The sequence below is a fragment of the Ranitomeya imitator genome, chromosome 4 (assembly GCF_032444005.1).
Source record: "Ranitomeya imitator isolate aRanImi1 chromosome 4, aRanImi1.pri, whole genome shotgun sequence".
Classification (NCBI taxonomy): Eukaryota; Metazoa; Chordata; class Amphibia; order Anura; family Dendrobatidae; genus Ranitomeya; species Ranitomeya imitator.
The window spans coordinates 25,290,745-25,310,047 of NC_091285.1; the positions used below are offsets into that span (position 1 = coordinate 25,290,745).

General features: G+C 45.2%; 2 protein-coding genes across 7 annotated transcripts in view; both read right to left on the reverse strand.

Moving 5' to 3' along the window:
- Window positions 1–10,189: 10,189 nt before the first annotated feature.
- On the reverse strand, window positions 10,190–12,392 carry LOC138675306 (uncharacterized). The gene is made up of 2 exons (XM_069763396.1): window positions 11,275–12,392; window positions 10,190–10,800 (listed from the first exon to the last, which is right to left on the reverse strand). Exons 1-2 carry the CDS (start codon window positions 11,692–11,694, stop codon window positions 10,273–10,275), a joined length of 948 nt encoding a protein of 315 aa, XP_069619497.1. The 5' UTR covers window positions 11,695–12,392; the 3' UTR covers window positions 10,190–10,272.
- A 3,813-nt stretch (window positions 12,393–16,205) lies between these two features.
- The window catches only part of CALD1 (caldesmon 1), a 148,813-nt gene continuing 145,715 nt past the window's right edge, over window positions 16,206–19,303 (reverse strand). For all 6 annotated transcript variants that reach the window (XM_069763402.1, XM_069763397.1, XM_069763398.1 and 3 more), the window contains one exon: window positions 16,206–17,674. In XM_069763402.1, coding sequence (XP_069619503.1) covers window positions 17,649–17,674 — 26 coding nt within the window. In that variant the 3' untranslated portion in view covers window positions 16,206–17,648. The remainder of the gene's footprint in view (window positions 17,675–19,303) is intronic.

Below are 19,303 nucleotides of genomic sequence, written 5' to 3' on the forward strand. Positions count from 1 at the left end.
CCAAAAATGTTTTGTAAATCCTTCCAAAATTTGTCCATTCCCGGTCAGTATTTACTTTACAACTTTTTTGAAACATTGTTATATTTTGTCATATTTTATGTTGGGCTGGTATCTACTTTTTATAATTTAATTTAGTCAAATGTTATAGCAATTTGTTACAAGAAACAAAAAGAACTATTGGTCCCATGTGTAATAACCATCCCTACTATAAAAACAGTTCAGTAATCTTTAGAGGTTGTGTGCCAAGGAAATTGCACGAAATATCACAAAATGTGTAATTTCTTGGGATTTATTGGATCAACACAAAATATTTTGTAATAATTAATGCTGAAATGACTTGTACGTTTGAAGACAAAATACTTAAAAATGAAAAGCTATTTCAACAATGTAAAAAAAAAGTTTTGAAAAGGAACCAGACAGAGAAAATTTAAAAATTCAAATTTAGCATCCAGATTGCATAAAGTAGTATGGCCAACAGAATTGGTGTATGATGGTCGCTGAGATATCAGATCCTCCATGTGCTATGGCACCCATCATATACTTAAAGGCATGCAACTGTTGGCTGAAATGCAAAATGTCTTAATTTGTGCAGATAGCTTCGCATGACCCTGGTCCATGGTCCACATCTGTAGTCGCTGGCACTGGCTTTAATTTCCTTACCCTCAGGAGGAATCCAATTCTTGATTTATAATTAGCCGGTCAGTTGAGATCTCACCTGTGAGCTGCACATACGATATCATGATAGGCCGGTAAATCAAATGCTGTGCCGGACAACCCAGAAGCTCAGAATATTCATGCCGCTCCTGTCCATGGCCAGAGACTACTGATCTGGACCATAGACTGTGGTCTCGCAAGCAATGTGCTCATCTCTACTTTGAACCTCCTCTTCCTGACATCTACCGTTGTGAAGGGGGGTTCCTGACACATTGGATAGTCAACTAATCCTATCTGGATTGGAAGAGGCATTACATTTTTCTCTTATATGTAGAGGACCTTTAAGAGTACCCTGAATTAACAGATAGACATATGTAGGTGGAGCGCCCCCAGACACAGGGCCACGAGTTCTCGGTACCGGGCCTCTCTGGTTCGGTTCTGAGGCTGTCACGGTGGCTAGACCCGGTCCGTGACCCTGCTAAGGGGTGTCCAATAAAGGTGGTGCAGTCTGTCAGGGGTTTATGACGCCACCTGTGGTGTTCGGTCAGGGTGACCGACGCTGCTGTGGGGTCCGCTGGGGTGATGGAATGGCAGCTAGATGGTATACCTTCCCACAGGTGAAGTATGTCCCCAGGGCTTCCCAGTAAGGTAGATGGTGTGAGGTGCAGTCAAGAACGAGGACACAAGGTTGCAGTCTCTTTACCTCTTTACTGAAGACTTCAGGATCCTTAATCCAGAGCACTTTTAACAGGGCTATCTGAGACTGGCCGGTCCGATGGGCACATCCAGAGTTTCCTTCGCAGATGGAAATCGTTGCCTACCACTAGCGCCTGTTTGTGTTGTAGTCCTACCCTGCTGAGCATTCGGAATAGTCCTCACAACTGCTGTTCTCATTCGTTCGTTCTCTACAGCTCTCTCTCTCTTTAGTTCCAGATGTTGCTAGTTTCTCGTCCCCCAGATATGTTATGGCTAGGACGCACCCGTATGACGGGAAGGCCTGGAGGTCTTCCAGGACCCTAGAGACGCCCCTCTCCCACTGTTGCCCCCTATGTCTTCTTAGGAAATTTTAGGTAGACAGCCAACCTATAATTAACTGTCCTGCGGAGTTCGAAGTAAGGCCTAGAGTCAGTTACTCCCGCGGTGTTCCGGCCACCGGCTACGTGCCTCAGTAGGATGTTGCCTCGGTCTCACGGCACGACTCCTACTGGCTCTCCTTTGTGCTTGATCTCGTTTACACTGTTCCACAATATCCTTCCCTTCGTGTCTCTTTCTTAGGATACCGCCGCAAGGTAGTGCAGGCGCGGTTCCGTTACATTCTGTTCTGTTCGCTAGGCACCTGCCAGGTTCCCACGCCTGACAGGGACCCCCCTGTGTCTTCTCCCTGCAACACCCCCTGCCACGGGATGTTGCCTGAATCCAACCCAGTCAGCTTCTGACTCACTTCCTCCCCAACCCCTAGTTTTACCAGTGTGAGGAGTGGCCCAATAAATAAATCCTTTTTCTCCCCCCTAGTGGCCGGAGTGTGAAGTGTAATGTGTTCTGGGGATACCTGGTCAGGAGAATTTCTTCAGTGCCATCAGACGTACCATCACTCCCCTTAGTGGCAGAGCGTCGTACTGCAACGACCAGATCTCTGGGGCGCTGCATAGGTAGTGTTTGAGATGGGTTTCTGGAGAGCACCATAAACATTGGGGTCCAACAACTTTATTAATTTGCCAATTTCTGTGGTGTCCTCATTGGCTTGGAAGATCCCAACTCTACTGGAGTTCCCACCAAGTTGAGTTGAGTTGAAGTAAGGAACAAGAAATCCACTGTTAAAGGTCACCGAATGTGTAGAGGACCTTTAACAGTACCCTGAATTAACAGAGAGACATGTTCTTAGGAAACATTTCAGATGGGTTTCTGGAGTGCACCATAGACATTGGAGTCCAACAGCTTTATTAATTTGCTTATCTCAGTGAGGTCCTCATTGGGTTTGAAGGATCTCAACTCCACATGAGTTCCCAACGAGTTGGATTGATTTGAAGTGAGTAATGGTACCGTCACACAGTGCAATTTAGATCGCTACGACGGCACGATTTGTGACGTTCGAGCGATATAGGTACGATATCGCAGCGTGTGACACGCTCCTGCGATCAGGGACCCCGCTGTGAATCGTACGTCGTAGCACATCGTTTGAAACTTTCTTTCGTCGTCTAGTGTCCCGCTGTGGCGGCATGATCGCATGGTGTGACAAAGGTGTGCACGATATTGTATACGATGTAAAGGGCGGAGGAGCTGGCTACGTAGGAGCGCTGAATTCTCCACCTCCCGTGTGCTGATTGGGCGGTACAATACTGTGCGCTCATTCGACAAAGGACTATTGTTCCCAGCGGATAAAACCGGAGCTCTCGAGCGCGCTATTCATTTCTCTCTGTAGCACGTGCTGTGAACAGAACTCCTAAATTCGCTGGATTCCCTGGACTTTTAACTACTAGACTTTTACCGCAAAAGGTATGTATAACGCTACAGCGTAGCATATGTTGCGCTTCAACGGGGATAAACGCTGGAGTGTGGTTGATTGTTCCTTTGAGTAGGGTAGGCCTGAGAACCTCAGGTACACAGCTGTTGCGTGGCCCAATTAATTAATCCTTTTACAGATCGAGATGGTTGACTGCCCCATTTAATACCAGTAGTAACATATATAGTTATTAGATCAATGGTCAGAACATTGTTTTGTAAGCACGTGTATTTATTGTACGTTTGTTTTCTTTTTAGGAACTATGCTCACTTCCGATGAGAGTTCTGTTGTTGCTGCTGCCCTGGTGTTTGAGGCAGCACGTCTCCAAGAGGAGAGACGTCCTAAACGAAAACGTCGCATGTGGACCCGGAGCTGGCTGCAGAAAAGATCCACATTGTCACACATGGGTCTCATAAGAGAGTTACGTGACAATAACCCTCAAGATTTCCGAAACTACCTTCGGATGTCCGAGGAATCCTTCAAAATAATACTGTCTGCTGTTACGCCACTCATACAAAGGTGTGATACGCCGATGCGTGCAGCCGTGCCCGTGGAGGAAAGGTTGGCGGTGACACTGCGCTTCCTGGCAACAGGAAGGTCTCTTCAGGATTTGCAGTTTTCCGCAGCTGTTTCCAGACCTTTCCTGAGCGTTGTGATTCCGGAGACATGCGAGGCCATTGTGCAGAGCTTAAGGCATTATATGGAGGTACTACTATTTTTTTTTGGCTGCTGTGTTATGTCGATATATTATACTAGCTATTGAACCAGTTCTACGCCCTGATGGCGAGCATTTCTATAGGTATATGTTCTACATCCTATCATGTGCTGCTCCCATCCTGCGCCCCCATTCAGACATGTGCTGCTGTGATCCTGCGCCTCCATTCTGACATGTGCTGCTACCATTTTGCGTCTCCATTCTGATATGTGCTGCTCCAACCCTGCGCCACCCTTTTTTATTTGCTGCTCCCAACGTAATTTTATTGATTCTATTATTTAGATATATTGTTTAGCACCCCCTCTGAGTGACCGAAGCCATCTGTAAAAAAAATGGCTGCCTGCATACTCTGTGTTGTTGACTTTGTTATACTAATCCATACTGCGCCTCAATCGCTGTAGGATGTCCACATGAGAGTGTATGTGCATAATATATTTGACCAAATTTGTACATGTTTCCTTCTCATCTTGCAGTTTCCCAAGACGGCGGATGACTGGAAGAGGATTGGTTCCGATTTTGATGAGCTGTGGCAGTTTCCAAACTGCGGTGGTGCATTAGATGGAAAGCATGTGCGCATCACGCAACCAGCCAACTCTGGATCATTTTTTTTCAACTACAAAGGATATTTCAGTGTGATCCTCATGGCCCTTGTCAATGCAAACTATGAGTTTGTCGATGTGGATGTTGGCATGAATGGTCGAGTCTCCGACGGTGGTGTTTTTGAACACACTTCATTTGGGGAAAGCTTGAGGAACAATGAACTGCTGTTGCCACTAAATGAAGACACAAAAGCAAACCTAAATTTTGTCTTCATCGCTGATGAAGCTTTCCCTCTTCATCCACATTTGCTGAAGCCATTTGCACAGAGAACACTCACACCGGAGCGCAGAATCTTTAATTACCGGTTGTCGAGGGCCCGTCGTGTGGTTGAAAATGCCTTTGGGATAATGGCAAATCGGTTTAGAGTGTTCCACACAGCTATCAACTTGAAGCTGCCGTCTATAGACATTGTGGTTTTGGCATGCTGTGTGCTCCATAATTTCCTGAGATGTCATGATACGAACTCCTATTCTCCTCCTTCGTTTATTGATGCAGTGGACGCACGAACCGGAGATATTGTGCCCGGGGAATGGCGTACACAACCTGAAAATTTTACAGCTCTTCAAGCTCTTGGATCTGGCAGACAGGCAGACGATGCAAGGGACTGTCGCGAAAAATACTGTCAGTACTTTAATGGTTCTGGAGCTGTACCGTGGCAGGATCGCGCCGTATAACATAAAAATTTGTTTTTTTGCTTTGCTGTCATATAAACCTCGCTAAATAACTTTAAATGTGATGCCTATAAAATGGTGCTGTTAACCCTTATAGCTTGGTAAACATTAAAGAAAGAATGCGAAGATTTTTGTTTTTTTTTGTAACACTTTCTTGGTTCTAAATTATTTTACAACAAAATATAACATAACCCCCCCACCAAAAAAAATATTATCTCCTGCCCAAGAGGTGTCGCAGCGTCACGCCCTGCTGCTCCACTTGACTCTGGAGGAGCGCTGCTGTCTGCTGCAGGAGCGCTGCTGTCCGCTCCAGTCGCAATTGTCTCGCCAGGAGCTCTCTTACGGTGGCCGTTTCTGTGGATAGAAGAGGTTGGAGAACCAACGTTGATTCCTCTGAAAATACATCTCGACCTCTGGGGCAGGACCGAATTTTCTGTGTTGTAAATTTCTATTTGGTCTGGCACCACAGGGCGATGTAAATTTTAATATATTTTACAGTTTTGGTTGTCTATGGTGACATCCAGCAGAAAACCACTCGCATTATCTTGATACTTACGGAGAAGGGACGCCGGTTCCTCATTGCCAGAACCAGAGCTGCTAATGTCCCATCCCAGCGATCTGGCCACTGCTGCAGCACCTAAAAGCAAATAATAACAGATCTGGTTAACTATGGAACACGCCGTTGGGAAGCGCTCGCAGTTTTGGTCACTTACGTATGTTAGTTTCTGGGGAGAATGCCGCCGACCCGGGGGAGGAAGAGGAGTGTCGAAAGGGAGGTGTTGAGGGTGGTGTAGGGGTGCGAGGCCGTCTGCTCTCTGGTGGTGGCGTGGTAGGCCGCTGGGTCATTACTGCGTCTGTAATGTATTCAAATATTTCCGCTACCCTCTTATGTCCCGTATGCAGTTGAAAAATTGTAATCTATGATTGTTAACTTACGTGACGTCACGGACTGTGGGCTCCCGCTGGTGCTGGATGCTGTGGTGCTGCTGGCAATGGCAGGTACCTGTTGCTGCCGCTGTCTCTCTACACAGAAAGTTTACAAACGCAATCTTTAAAAACACATGTAGAGTGCTGCAGATCAAAGCTAACAATATACTGAAACATAAAATTTATATCACACTTCACAGGGGTGCGAGGGTGCATGGTCGCAACAGATGGTGGAGGTGTGGTAGGCCGCTGGGTCATTACTGCGTCTGTAATGTCTTCAAATATTTCAGGTACCCTGTTATGTCCCGTGTGATGTTAAAAAAAATGCAATAAATGATTGTGAACTTACGTGATGTCCCGGACTGTGGGCTCCCACTGGTGCCTGAAGATGGGGTACTGGTGGCAATGGTGTGTCTGACTTGCCGCCGCTGTCTCTCTACACCTAAAGTAAAGAATCACAATGTTTACACACAAATGTTGAGTGCTGCAGAGCAAAGCTAGTACTAGTACTTGCCTCGCCTTGCCTCCGCACGCAACTCCGCAAACATTTGTGGCGTTTTATAGCGGAGGTCAGCCCATTTTTTACGCAGCTGAAGCTGACTGCGGCAGACACCAAACCTCCTTTCCATCATTCTTGTTATTTGTCCAAGCACTTCTCGCTTGTGGATGTGTGGGTGGGCAGGGCGGCTCTCCAGACCCTCGTAATCCATGGCATCCATCTGGGAAATAAAAAAAAGGAGTTCTGGCTGCCCCAGAGGAGCAGAACGCATTCTCGCCGCCATTTTAGATGGAATGACCCTGAAGAGCAACGCCCAGAGGAGGAGCTGCGCTCCGCCGTCCTGCCGCGCCATTGGCATCGCAATAGCGTTGCCGTTTATGAACAGCGTCACATTTGTGACGACTGAGCGTTAAGAAAGGAACGCACATAGTAAATGCCGTTCGAAGTATCGTTATATAACGCCGGAGCGGCACGTTAAGTACGCTCGTGGTCTATGACGGCGTGATGACGTTACAGCGTTCCTGCGTGCCTGCCCTAGCTTGTTTTTGTCCCCTGACATCGTGATAATGGCTGCCAGTCGCCGTGGTCCACCTATGGGCATCCCAGAGCTCAAGTTCCTTATTGGAACAATGGATAGGATGCAGTATGAAACCACAGGGATGGTGCTGCACCGCAACCAGCACAAGGAGGAAGTTGTCCGTGTGGTGTCTGAGGGCCTCAGGAAGCGGTTTGGGATAACTCGGACCAAGGCCCAGATTGTTAAAAAATGGGGCGATCTCAAGTCGAAAAGCCCAGAGCGCCTGCAGGAGCTTCGCCAGGAGATTAGCAGAGGTTAGTACTCAGGTACCCAAAAGTATGTTGGACAGCTATGGGACAGTTTGAACGTTGCAGAGCCACTATGTGCCACAGCTATGGGACAGTTTCAACGTTGCAGAGCCACTATGTGCCACAGCTATGGGACAGTTTCAACGTTGCAGAGCCACTATGTGCCACAGCTATGGGACAGTTTGAACGTTGCAGAGCCACTATGTGCCACTGCTATGGGACAGTTTGAACGTTGCAGAGCCACTATGTGCCACAGCTATGGGACAGTTTCTACGTTGCAGAGCCACTATGTGCCACTGCTATGGGACAGTTTGAACGTTGCAGAGCCACTATGTGCCACTGCTATGGGACAGTTTGAACGTTGCAGAGCCACTATGTGCCACAGCTATGGGACAGTTTCTACGTTGCAGAGCCACTATGTGCCACTGCTATGGGACAGTTTGAATGTTGCAGAGCCACTATGTGCCACAGCTATGGGACAGTTTGAATGTTGCAGAGCCACTATGTGCCACAGCTATGGGACAGTTTGAACGTTGCAGAGCCACTATGTGCCACAGCTATGGGACAGTATGAACGGTGAAAAGTACTATGTGGCACAGCTAACTGCTGACCGAACTTTTTTTTTCCTTCACAGAGGCAAAGAGACAGCGCCGCCGTAGACACGAGGCATCACACACCGCCTCTGAAGTCCCAGAGCCCTCCGGGTCAAAGACAACTGATCCTAGTAGGTTCCCACAATAATGTGATTTGGGTTTGGTTGCAGGTCCCCTCCTCCCCCCCCCCCCCCGGCAGCCAGTGTTGCCATATATGCTGACAGACCTTTTTTTTTTTTTTTTCCCTTCACAGAGGCAAAGACACAGCACCACCGCCGCCACGAGGCATCCCGCCCAGCCTCTTCTGGCTCTGTGCCCTCAGGGTCAACTCCTCCAGATCCTAGTAGGTTCCCACAAAAATGTTATTTGGATTTTGTTTCTGGTCCCCTTCCCCCCCCCCCCCGGCAGCCAGTGTGGCCATATATGCTAACAGACCTTTTTCAAAAATTTTTTTTTTTTTTTTTTTTCTTCACAGAGGCAAAGACACAGCACCGCCGCCGCCACGAGGCATCCCGCCCAGCCTCTTCTGGCTCTGTGCCCTCAGGGTCCAATGTCCCGGAGCCCTCCGGGTCAACTCCTCCAGATCCTAGTAGGTTCCCACAAAAATGTTATTTGGATTTTGTTTCTGGTCCCCTTCCCCCCCCCGGCAGCCAGTGTGGCCATATATGCTAACAGACCTTTTTCAAAAATTTTTTTTTTTTTTTTTTTCTTCACAGAGGCAAAGACACAGCACCGCCGCCGCCACGAGGCATCCCGCCCAGCCTCTTCTGGCTCTGTGCCCTCAGGGTCAACTCCTCCAGATCCTAGTAGGTTCCCACAAAAATGTTATTTGGATTTTGTTTCTGGTCCCCTTCCCCCCCCCGGCAGCCAGTGTGGCCATATATGCTAACAGACCTTTTTCAAAAATTTTTTTTTTTTTTTTTTTCTTCACAGAGGCAAAGACACAGCACCGCCGCCGCCACGAGGCATCCCGCCCAGCCTCTTCTGGCTCTGTGCCCTCAGGGTCCAATGTCCCGGAGCCCTCCGGGTCAACTCCTCCAGATCCTAGTAGGTTCCCACAAAAATGTTATTTGGATTTTGTTTCTGGTCCCCTTCCCCCCCCCGGCAGCCAGTGTGGCCATATATGCTAACAGACCTTTTTCAAAAATTTTTTTTTTTTTTTTTTTTCTTCACAGAGGCAAAGACACAGCACCGCCGCCGCCACGAGGCATCCCGCCCAGCCTCTTCTGGCTCTGTGCCCTCAGGGTCCAATGTCCCGGAGCCCTCCGGGTCAACTCCTCCAGATCCTAGTAGGTTCCCACAAAAATGTTATTTGGATTTTGTTTCTGGTCCCCTTCCCCCCCCCGGCAGCCAGTGTTGCCATATATGCTAACAGAACTTTTAAAAAAATTTTTTTTTTTTTTTTTTCTTCACAGAGTCAAAGACACAGCACCACCGCCGCCACGAGGCATCCCGCCCAGCCTCTCCTGGATCTGTGCCCTCCGGGTCAACTCCTCCAGATCCTAGTAGGTTCCCACAATTATGTGATTTGGATTAAGTTGCAGGTCCCCTCTTAACACCCCCCCCCTCCCCCGGCAGCCACTGTTGCCATATATGCTGACAGACCTTGTTTTTTTTTTTTCCTTCACAGAGGCAAAGAGACAGCGCCGCCGCCGACAGCACGAGGCATTCAACAGCGACTCAGATCCAGAAGTGCCCTCCGTGCCTCAACATTCTAGTAGGTTCCCACAATTAAGTTATTTGGATTTTGTTGCAGGCCCACTCTTTCACCCCCAACCCAAACAACCACCCTCCCCCCCCCCCCCCCCCCCCCCCCCCCCTTTGCTTATTTTTTTTATTTTTTTTCATTCACAGAAGCAAAGACACATCGGGAGACTACAGTGTTATTAATGTTATGTTTTTTGACCCACAGCTCTCGTCACTGTCAACAAAGAGGATATTGAAGCCGGCATAGACAAGTTACTCCACACTATGGCACATATTCAGGAGCAGCACAATGTGGCAATGGAGGAGCTGCAGAAGCTGCGGGACATGTGCCAGCAGTTGTAGGCGGGCCAATAATCCATTTTTTGTTGTTCCAATTAAAAGATTTAGTTAAACTTTCATTCGATTTTTTTTTTTTAGTTAACTGTACATGAATTTGTTACGTTAATTTGTTCCCTCATACAGTGCTGTGATTGAGACACACCAATCAAAAAGTAGTGATAGAATGTATAATAAAAGCTTTTATTTCAAACATTATTTTAACAAGACAAAAAAAAAAAAGGGATGTAAAAGTAGTTAGGAAATCACAAATTATGATACGACGATTGTTCCGGCTGAAAATTTTGGTGCCTGATGGGCGAAGCCATATGTAAAGGTATTGGTGTGTAGGAGTTATTAGGGGGTGGCTGGCCGAAGTGGGAAACGTGAGGATTGTGTCGCATCGATGTCTGACTCTGTGACCAACCATTGAAATTTGATGGCTCTGTCCGCTGTATTGGCCGGGAAGAGACCAAACAAGTGTTCTTGTCCAAATCGCCATCAGTACCCTTGTTTACTGCTTCCAGAATCAGACGCTCTGCTAGTATTCTTTGGTTGTCGTCCATTTTTGCCAGTTTGTCAACCACATAGTGTCCAAACCCCTCTAACGCAGGGCTAACATTTCTTGTCAACACCTTCTTTGCCAGGCTCAATAGTTCATTTGAGGCGTCTGAGGTGGCTTTCCGTTTTCTTTGAACTTGCCTCGATTGACTCCTGGCAGGTGCAGCCTCCACTAGATCTGTTGTTGTGCAGTCCTGTGAACAGTCAAGTGTACTCTCCTGCGCACTGTCATCCTGGGGGGGGGAAAAAAAAAAAAAGTTATGAACCCGGCAACAAAAAGTAGTACCACCATAACCGCATCCAAACTATATATTCGTAGTAGGTAACAAAAAGATTATAATATATTTGATGCTTAGTAATATTCTTTAACCCTCCCTTTTATTGAATACTTTGAACTACACTGTTCTGACTGCTATGGGAACCTGACCAATATTTAATAGTCTAAATAGTCTCAACAAGAGTACATCGGCAGCTTGACGCGATACTATTTTCTATATTGCTTCGATGGTATGGTTTACATATATCTCCATTTCATACATATTACGTTCCCCTTATAATTCTTGACTGCAACAGGGTTACTTATGTGTACATGTTTTTGTAACAACTTTAAACTGATGTGATAATCAGAAGTATAAAACCTAAAATGCAGAGAAAAATTATGTAATTATAGGACACATTGGTGAACTTTCGTCCAAAGAGCTACTTACTTGTTGCCCTTGTGACTCCTGCTCGGCGTGGTTCTCCGAAACTATTGGTTCCACAGGTGCCAACAATCGAAGACACGTTGAAGTCCGTGGCACCTCTTGGTCCCTCAGAAAATTAAGATGCTCAAAATACCACAGTTTTGGCACATAAACTTCTTCAGTGGAAGCTCCGGACCTTGTAGTCTGAAGAACCTTGTTCAGCTCCTTCCTCCAGACCGTGCGGAGCGCCTGGATTTTCTTTTTAATAACTGCTTCGTTAGCTGCCTCATCTGGTGCCTGACGATTGTAAAGCTCAATGAGCTGTAAGTAACCCTCCCTCCTCTTTTCCCTGTTACAATACTCAGGAGATTTTATTTTCCAGAGGCAGGGAAAAGACTGATAAATCTCGATGAAATCCCGGATGAACTCCACACGATTTGACATCTAAAAAGTAATTAAAAAAAAAAATTACATGGTTGACAAAGCGTCCTATTAACAATACTTTTGCCAGTGTGCCAAACGCTTAACAACAGCAGCCACACAAAGCGCTCATGCCTACCATCGCTTCTTCCATCTGCCGCGCCTATAGTCCACCATAACCCAAAACAGTGTACCGCCCGCTTCCCTACAGCAGCCACACAAAGCGCTCATGGTGACCATACATTGTACCATCTGCCACGCTCTAACTCAACAGACACAACCGGTCATAAGCAGTCACAACAGCGTACCATCCGCATCGCTTCAGCGGTGGAACGAAGCGGTCATGCCGAACAAACTGAGTTCCATCTACCACGCTGTAGCCCACCAGTCACGACCAGTCACGACCAGTCACAACAGCGTACCATCCGCATCGCTTCTTCAATCTGCCGCGCCTATAGTCCACCATAACCCAAAACAGTGTACCGCCCGCTTCCCTACAGCAGCCACACAAAGCGCTCATGGTGACCATACATTGTACCATCTGCCACGCTGTAGCGCAACAGACACAACCGGTCATAAGCAGTCACAACAGCGTACCATCCGCATCGCTTCAGCGGTGGAACGAAGCGGTCATGCCGAACAAACTGAGTTCCATCTACCACGCTGTAGCCCACCAGTCACGACCAGTCACGACCAGTCACAACAGCGTACCATCCGCATCGCTTCTTCAATCTGCCGCGCCTATAGTCCACCATAACCCAAAACAGTGTACCGCCCGCTTCCCTACAGCAGCCACACAAAGCGCTCATGGTGACCATACATTGTACCATCTGCCACGCTGTAGCGCAACAGACACAACCGGTCATAAGCAGTCACAACAGCGTACCATCCGCATCGCTTCAGCGGTGGAACGAAGCGGTCATGCCGAACAAACTGAGTTCCATCTACCACGCTGTAGCCCACCAGTCACGACCAGTCACAACAGCGTACCATCCGCATCGCTTCTTCAATCTGCCGCGCCTATAGTCCACCATAACCCAAAACAGTGTACCGCCCGCTTCCCTACAGCAGCCACACAAAGCGCTCATGGTGACCATACATTGTACCATCTGCCACGCTGTAGCGCAACAGACACAACCGGTCATAAGCAGTCACAACAGCGTACCATCCGCATCGCTTCAGCGGTGGAACGAAGCGGTCATGCCGAACAAACTGAGTTCCATCTACCACGCTGTAGCCCACCAGTCACGACCAGTCACAACAGCGTACCATCCGCATCGCTTCTTCCATCTGCCGCGCCTATAGTCCACCATAACCCAAAACAGTGTACCGCCCGCTTCCTTACAGCAGCCACACAAAGCGCTCATGGTGACCATACATTGTGCCATCTGCCACGCTCTAGCTCATCACACACAACCGGTCATAAGCAGTCACACCAGCGTACCATCCGCATCGCTTCAGCGGTGGAACGAAGCGGTCATGCCGAACAAACTGAGTTCCATCTACCACGCTGTAGCCCACCAGTCACAACCAAGCACAACAGCGTACCATCTGCCACATTGTAGCCCTCCAGTCACAACAGTGTACCATCCACTTCGCTTCAGTGGTGGAACGAAGCACTCATGCCGTCCATACAGCGTTCCATCCACCACGCCCAAGCGGTTTACATACCTCGAAGCAGCGGTGCAAAGCGTGGTATATTCAGCGAGGTACAAAATTCCGATGTCCAGGTCCACCAAGTGTCCAAGTACGAAGTGAAGAAAGGAAATTTTGAAAGCAGTGAAGTGGCATTGGGAACAATAGCGCTCAGGTGACAAATTTTCCAACCAATTGTGTGCACAGAACCTTTGGCCTATCACCACACTAACTAGTGGCACAACACGCCCCTTGTGAACAACGTCACGCACAGATTATGCAAAATTTGCTCTGAATCGTCGTGTGTGACACGACCGTACGACTGTCCCATACGACTTCTACATCGCAAATACGTCATGAATTTATCGCTTCAGCGTCGTGCATCGTGTAGTGTGACCGCAGTCTACGATGTTTGAAACGATAATTAAGCGACGATGCAACGTCACAAATCGTGCCGTCGTAGCGATCTAAATTGCACTGTGTGACGGTACCTTAAGGGACAAAAAGCATCCAATTTCCCACCTGCCTGAGGGTTGAAGTCCCAAATACATTGTTCAGGAGACTTTCTCAAAAGCCATAAGTCTTATCTGTGGTCATTCTCAAGATTACCAGGCGTTTACATCTGACCTGTGGTCAGCCCCAGATTACCAGGCTCTGGCTTGTCTCATGGGGCAGAATGGGGTCTGGCACTACTATTAGGTGCTCGTTACTATACCCTTTGTTTGAGTTGCACTGTTCGCACTTCGTGGCATCACATCTTTAAAATACTTTCCTCTTGGCTTCCTGAAATGGCAGAGCATTGATGTCAGGTCTCTCCTTTAGTCCACGCAGACAAAAGCCAGGAATCAATGTTATACTACTACAAGGAAAAAAGGAGATAACTAAGCATGGGTGGTGCCTAAATTAATAAGAGTCATTGGTGTAATTGAATTCTTGTTGGCCCCAATGTAAAATCTTCAGTGGGGACCCAACTATCAGGGTTGGTCTGCTCATCTTGGTAAAGGAAAATTTCACCCTAGACTCCAGTGCCTGGATGCAATTGCAACCCTGGATCCCAACATAGTAACGTCCCTGGTGAGGATTTAATACTCCCATACAAGTGCACCAACTCTGCCTAGGTTGTTATGGTCAAAGGTAGAACTTTAAGGGGGGGGGGGGGCAGAGGTAATAATTGTATCCATATCCAGGTGCCTAAGTGGACATAAAAATGCAATGACAGGATAGTCATGGGCAACAAATCTGCATAACTACATAATGACACCTTAGTGATAGCGTCAACATTTTTTCTGCCTGATCTGAGATTCTAACCACCATATAGGTTGGCAAAATATGGATATCCATAAAATGGAAAGTCCCACCCCTGAGCAACCCAAACCAGATGGGAATGGACAATTTTAAGAATGGATTACAAAAACTTTTTGGACCTAGGATACTCCCAAATTTGTTTTAATTGTGTCACAATTCCTCCACTCGGTGTGTCTTGGATGAAGTTAGAAACAGTTTTGCTGCCTTATAGAATTAGGGATGTGCTGAGCTCTGTTTGGCGAGTGACAGCTCAGTCATCAAATCTTTTGTAGGGGCGTGCTAAGCTGTCTGTATTTTGATCGACAGCTCAGTCATCCAATCTAGTGCAGGGGCTGGCAGGGCTGCCAAGTATATTGATTGACAGCTCAGCTGTTCAATCTGACACTGGTGCTGAGCTTCCTCATATGTTCCCTTTTCTTAGTGATTTCCCAGCTATTTAGCTAAGCTGTCAGTTCGAGACCTCTACTAGTCGTAGCTTTCAGCTCAGTGGTGTGTTTGCTCTGTGCTCGTCTACATTCTGATCTTTTGTTGTCAGACCTTGGATTTGCCTTTTAACTACCTATTTGTATTACCCCTTTTACCTTGATGCACTCTCACTTTGGAATTCTGACCCCGGACTGTGATCTGACTACGCTTTTGTCTCTTCCCTCTGTTTGTGATGTACCCCCCTGGCTTTTGTCCTCAGACTCCTTGACTTCTCTGCCTCACGGCTTGTCCTTGGGATGTGACGTGGACCACACCTCCAAAAAAATCATACATTGATCTAATGCCGCTAGGCAAAACTATAGAACTGAACATGAGGTTCTTAGTTTACCATTGTGATCAAACTGTATGAAGCCGACTGCTATGTCACGGCGAAACTCTCAGTGGGTCCTAACTTTTATAGTTTTAAAGGAACAGCATTGTGCATTAACTAACATCACAGTAACAATGCATAAGCCTGGTGCCTCACACCACCCATTTGACTTAATCTTGAAGCATGGGTGCTGTGAGGCTCCAGGCCACGCACCCTTTTTGGAGCGTGCTGTTTTTTTAGCGGACTGACCAGAATGGTGCATAAAATGTGCGGTTGAAACCATATTCATTTTCAACTGTGAGCAGCCATCTATCTATGGTGGGCATGTGTGTGATCCGTAACCTTTGCCCACCATTAATTTCCAGAATTAATTAAGGGGATGTGGTCAAGAACAATCTTACAAACTCTATGATGTGTTCGATTTACATGTCTCTATGGTGATATGTCAGGACAAACCTGCTCATGTATCCTCATAAACAAGATTTCCCTTCACAGCACTCCGTGTGGACAAATGTGGTATTACAAGTACAAACATGAATTTTTTTTAATTTTTTTTTTAAAGAGACAGGCGCTGACAATTATGTTACATTTATCATTTTATTGTGGTTGCAGTTTCATAATACATTGTTGGAAAAAAAAATATCTTAAGCAGCTGAAATGTTGAAATTTAATAGCTCTGAAGACATAAAAGCCAATTTTCAATAGGGACATTTACCCCAGAAGATAACTGAGTGCATTTGACGGATTTATTAAAAGCATACAATATTTAGGCAAAGCAGTGGTTTTAATATTTTTTAAAAAAAATTTTAAGGTTGATATATGGTGATATTAATAACAGCCAGATTTAGCCATGGCGTCCATATTACCGCCACTATACTAAGCCTGAATCCAAGGAAGGGGGATGTTTGTGTCTGTACAATGGACGCTAAAATGTGGACTCATTATTGCCGCCAGTAAAAAAAAAAAAAAAAAAATTACATTTGGCGTATATGACCCAGACTGTCTAAAAATATCGAAATTTGTTCCTTACAATGATGACACACATGGAAACTATATACAAATAAAATGAAACCTGCCTGTCGAAAAACTTAGAAGACGGATTAATAAAAGAATGAAGAAAAAAAAATAATACTATATATTTAAATGAGTGCTGTGATCCCAATGGGCAGGATTTCCAAATTCATGCCAATTTTTTAATATATTTTTTTTTAATTCTGTTTTTATAAATTAATTAAATTTTTTTTACCCCACTCCCCCAAATCTGAACTAATCTGTACTTTTTTTTTTTTTTTTTTTAATATAATGTACCTATGATTTTTTTCTTTGTTTTATACATATATATTTTAATTTTTACTTTTTAATTCCAGGATGTTTTTTGGGCTTATAGGTGTAACTTTTTTTTTTTTTTTTTTATAGATTATTGAAATGAAAAAAAATAAAATAAAAAAAAAAGTCTAAAACTAAAAAAAAAAAGTGAATTAATAAAAGCTGTGATATTGGCTAGTATGTAAAGAAAAAAAATATAGATATATTTTAGCACATATAAAAGCGTTCTGCATTTAATAGTGTTGTCAGATTAAAAGCTACCGGTAATATATAATGTGTATAAAAACAAACAAAAAAAAAAAAAACAGTTGAACTATTATAACACTATAAGGTCAACCATAAAAGTACCACTGCTGGCTAATAAAAGCCAAAATTTTTGGCAATACCTGTAACAGAATGAAGAGGATGATTTTCCTTTTTTTCTAAGCAGTTTGCAATAGAATAAAAAAATATAATAAGAATAAAAAAGAAAACCAAAAAAAAAAATCAAACAAAAAAAAATAGTATTTTTTTAATGGACACAAGGAAAAAAAAACAAAAAAGTAAACCGTGTAATACTCTAAAGTGCAGCGCGATTCTGCTGGTGCATAATCTCATGATGAACTTTTTTCCTCTTTTGCTGCCACTAAAAATTTCCGTAAAAATTTCCGTAAATATGATCGTATCAGTAGAAATCGGTTTGTTTCACAGCTGAGATTCCTGAAGATCTTGTGCAAAGGCAGTGCTGTACTGGAGGGTTCGCCGTCTGGAGAGGTGGTCTATTAAATACAGTGCTAATATACATGGTTTGATTCAGCGTAATGAGAAACACATTTTTTTTTTTTGGTAAACATAAATAGAAAAATGACAATTTTTTTCTTTTTTTTAATTTTAGCACTTTATATATCAGAGTTGGTCCGGTGGATTCTAAAGCGTTTTATGGCTCCTTTTCTAATCTTAATCCTGCGGGGAAAAAAAAAAAAGAAAATACTGAGAAAAATGCGCCTGGCTCGTGAGTTTTGGATGAAATAAAAAATGGTTTTTATTTTTTACTTTAACCTTTTTTTTGCAACTTTTAAGGTCGAAAAATGTGCCAAAAAAAATAAAATTTTTATAAAATCACTCCAGATGGGTACTAGACAACATTTAAAAAGAAATTTGCTGACTTTTTGAAAAGTTTCAATTGATAAAAATCAGACAAAAATAAATGAAAACCCCAAGCACCGCTGACAATAATGACCATAAAAAAACACAAGTGAGCACGTAAAATGCTTTAAAAAGGTGCACCTTTAAAGAAGATCAAAGTGCAAATGAAAAACAATAAAAACTAGACAAATAATGAATCTAGTGTTTAATAACATTTCTGGCAACCACTAGGGGGTGCTCATTGTGGTACAGAGTTAGAAATATCCAGATCCATTTTCTGGTTATCTGTAGCCACCACTAAAGAGAGCTTACTGCATACTGTGTATAAAATGGAATTCAATAAGAAACCGGTATACAGTTAGCTCTAAGGCTCCCTCTAGTGGTGAGTGCAGGCAGCAGGAACTGAATAATTTAGTGCTACTTGTACCTAGAGGACTTGCTTTCTGTTAGAAAGACTGAACTTACAATACTACAAAGTAAATCTGCTTCTTTGTCCTCCTGGACTGATCTTTCCTTCTCAAAATTTACAACTCACCTGTAAAATAGGTCTTCAGTGAATACAGACTCTTCCAACACTGAGACAAGTTGACAGTTGGTGCTTATAAAGTCCCATGGAGAACGTTGTTTTGGGATAACTTGCAGTAAAATGTCTGTCTGCCTCTAGCTCCTTCCTAGAATGTCTGTGTCTGACTCTAGCTCCTCCCTAGAATGTCTATGTCTGCCTCTAGCTCCTCCCTAGAATGTCTGTGTCTGCCTCTAGCTCCTCTCTAGAATGTCTGTGTCTGCCTCTAGCTCCTCCCTAGAATGTCTGTGTCTGCCTCTAGCTCCTCCCTAGAATGTCTGTGTCTGCCTCTAGCTCCTCTCTAGAATGTCTGTGTCTGCCTCTAGCTCCTCCCTCTGTCTCTGCCTCTAGCTGCTCCCTAGAATGTCTGTTTCTGCCTCTAGCTCCTCCCTAGAATGTCTGTTTCTGCCTCTAGCTCCTCCCTAGAATGTCTGTTTCTGCCTCTAGCTCCTCCCTAGAATGTCTGTGTCTGCCTCTGGCTCCTCTCTAGAATGTCTATGTCTGCCTTTAGCTCCTCCCTAGAATGTCTGTTTCTGCCCCTAGCTCCTCCCTAGAATGTCTGTGTCTGCCTCTAGCTCCTCTCTAGAATGTCTGTGTCTGTCTCTAGCTCCTCCCTAGAATGTCTGTGTCTGCCTCTAGCTCCTCCCTAGAATGTCTGTGTCTGCCTCTAGCTCCTCCCTAGAGTGTCTGTGTCTGCCTCTAGCTCCTCTCTAGAATGTCTGTGTCTGCCTCTAGCTCCTCCCTAGAATGTCTGTGTCTGCCTCTAGCTCCTCCCTAGAATGTCTGTGTCTGCCTCTAGCTCCTCCCTAAAATGTCTGTCTGCCTCTAGCTCCTCCCTAGAATGTCTGTGTCTGCCTCTAGCTCCTCCCTTTTCCATAGAACTT

Coding starts and splice junctions, on each gene's coding strand:
- LOC138675306 (XM_069763396.1), bottom strand. CDS start 11,694: ATGTCAAATCGTGTGGAGTTCATCCGGGATTTCATCGAGATTTATCAG. Junction 10,801..11,274: donor AGGAGTCACAAGGGCAACAA/GTAAGTAGCTCT, acceptor TCCCCCCCCCAG/GATGACAGTGCGCAGGAGAG.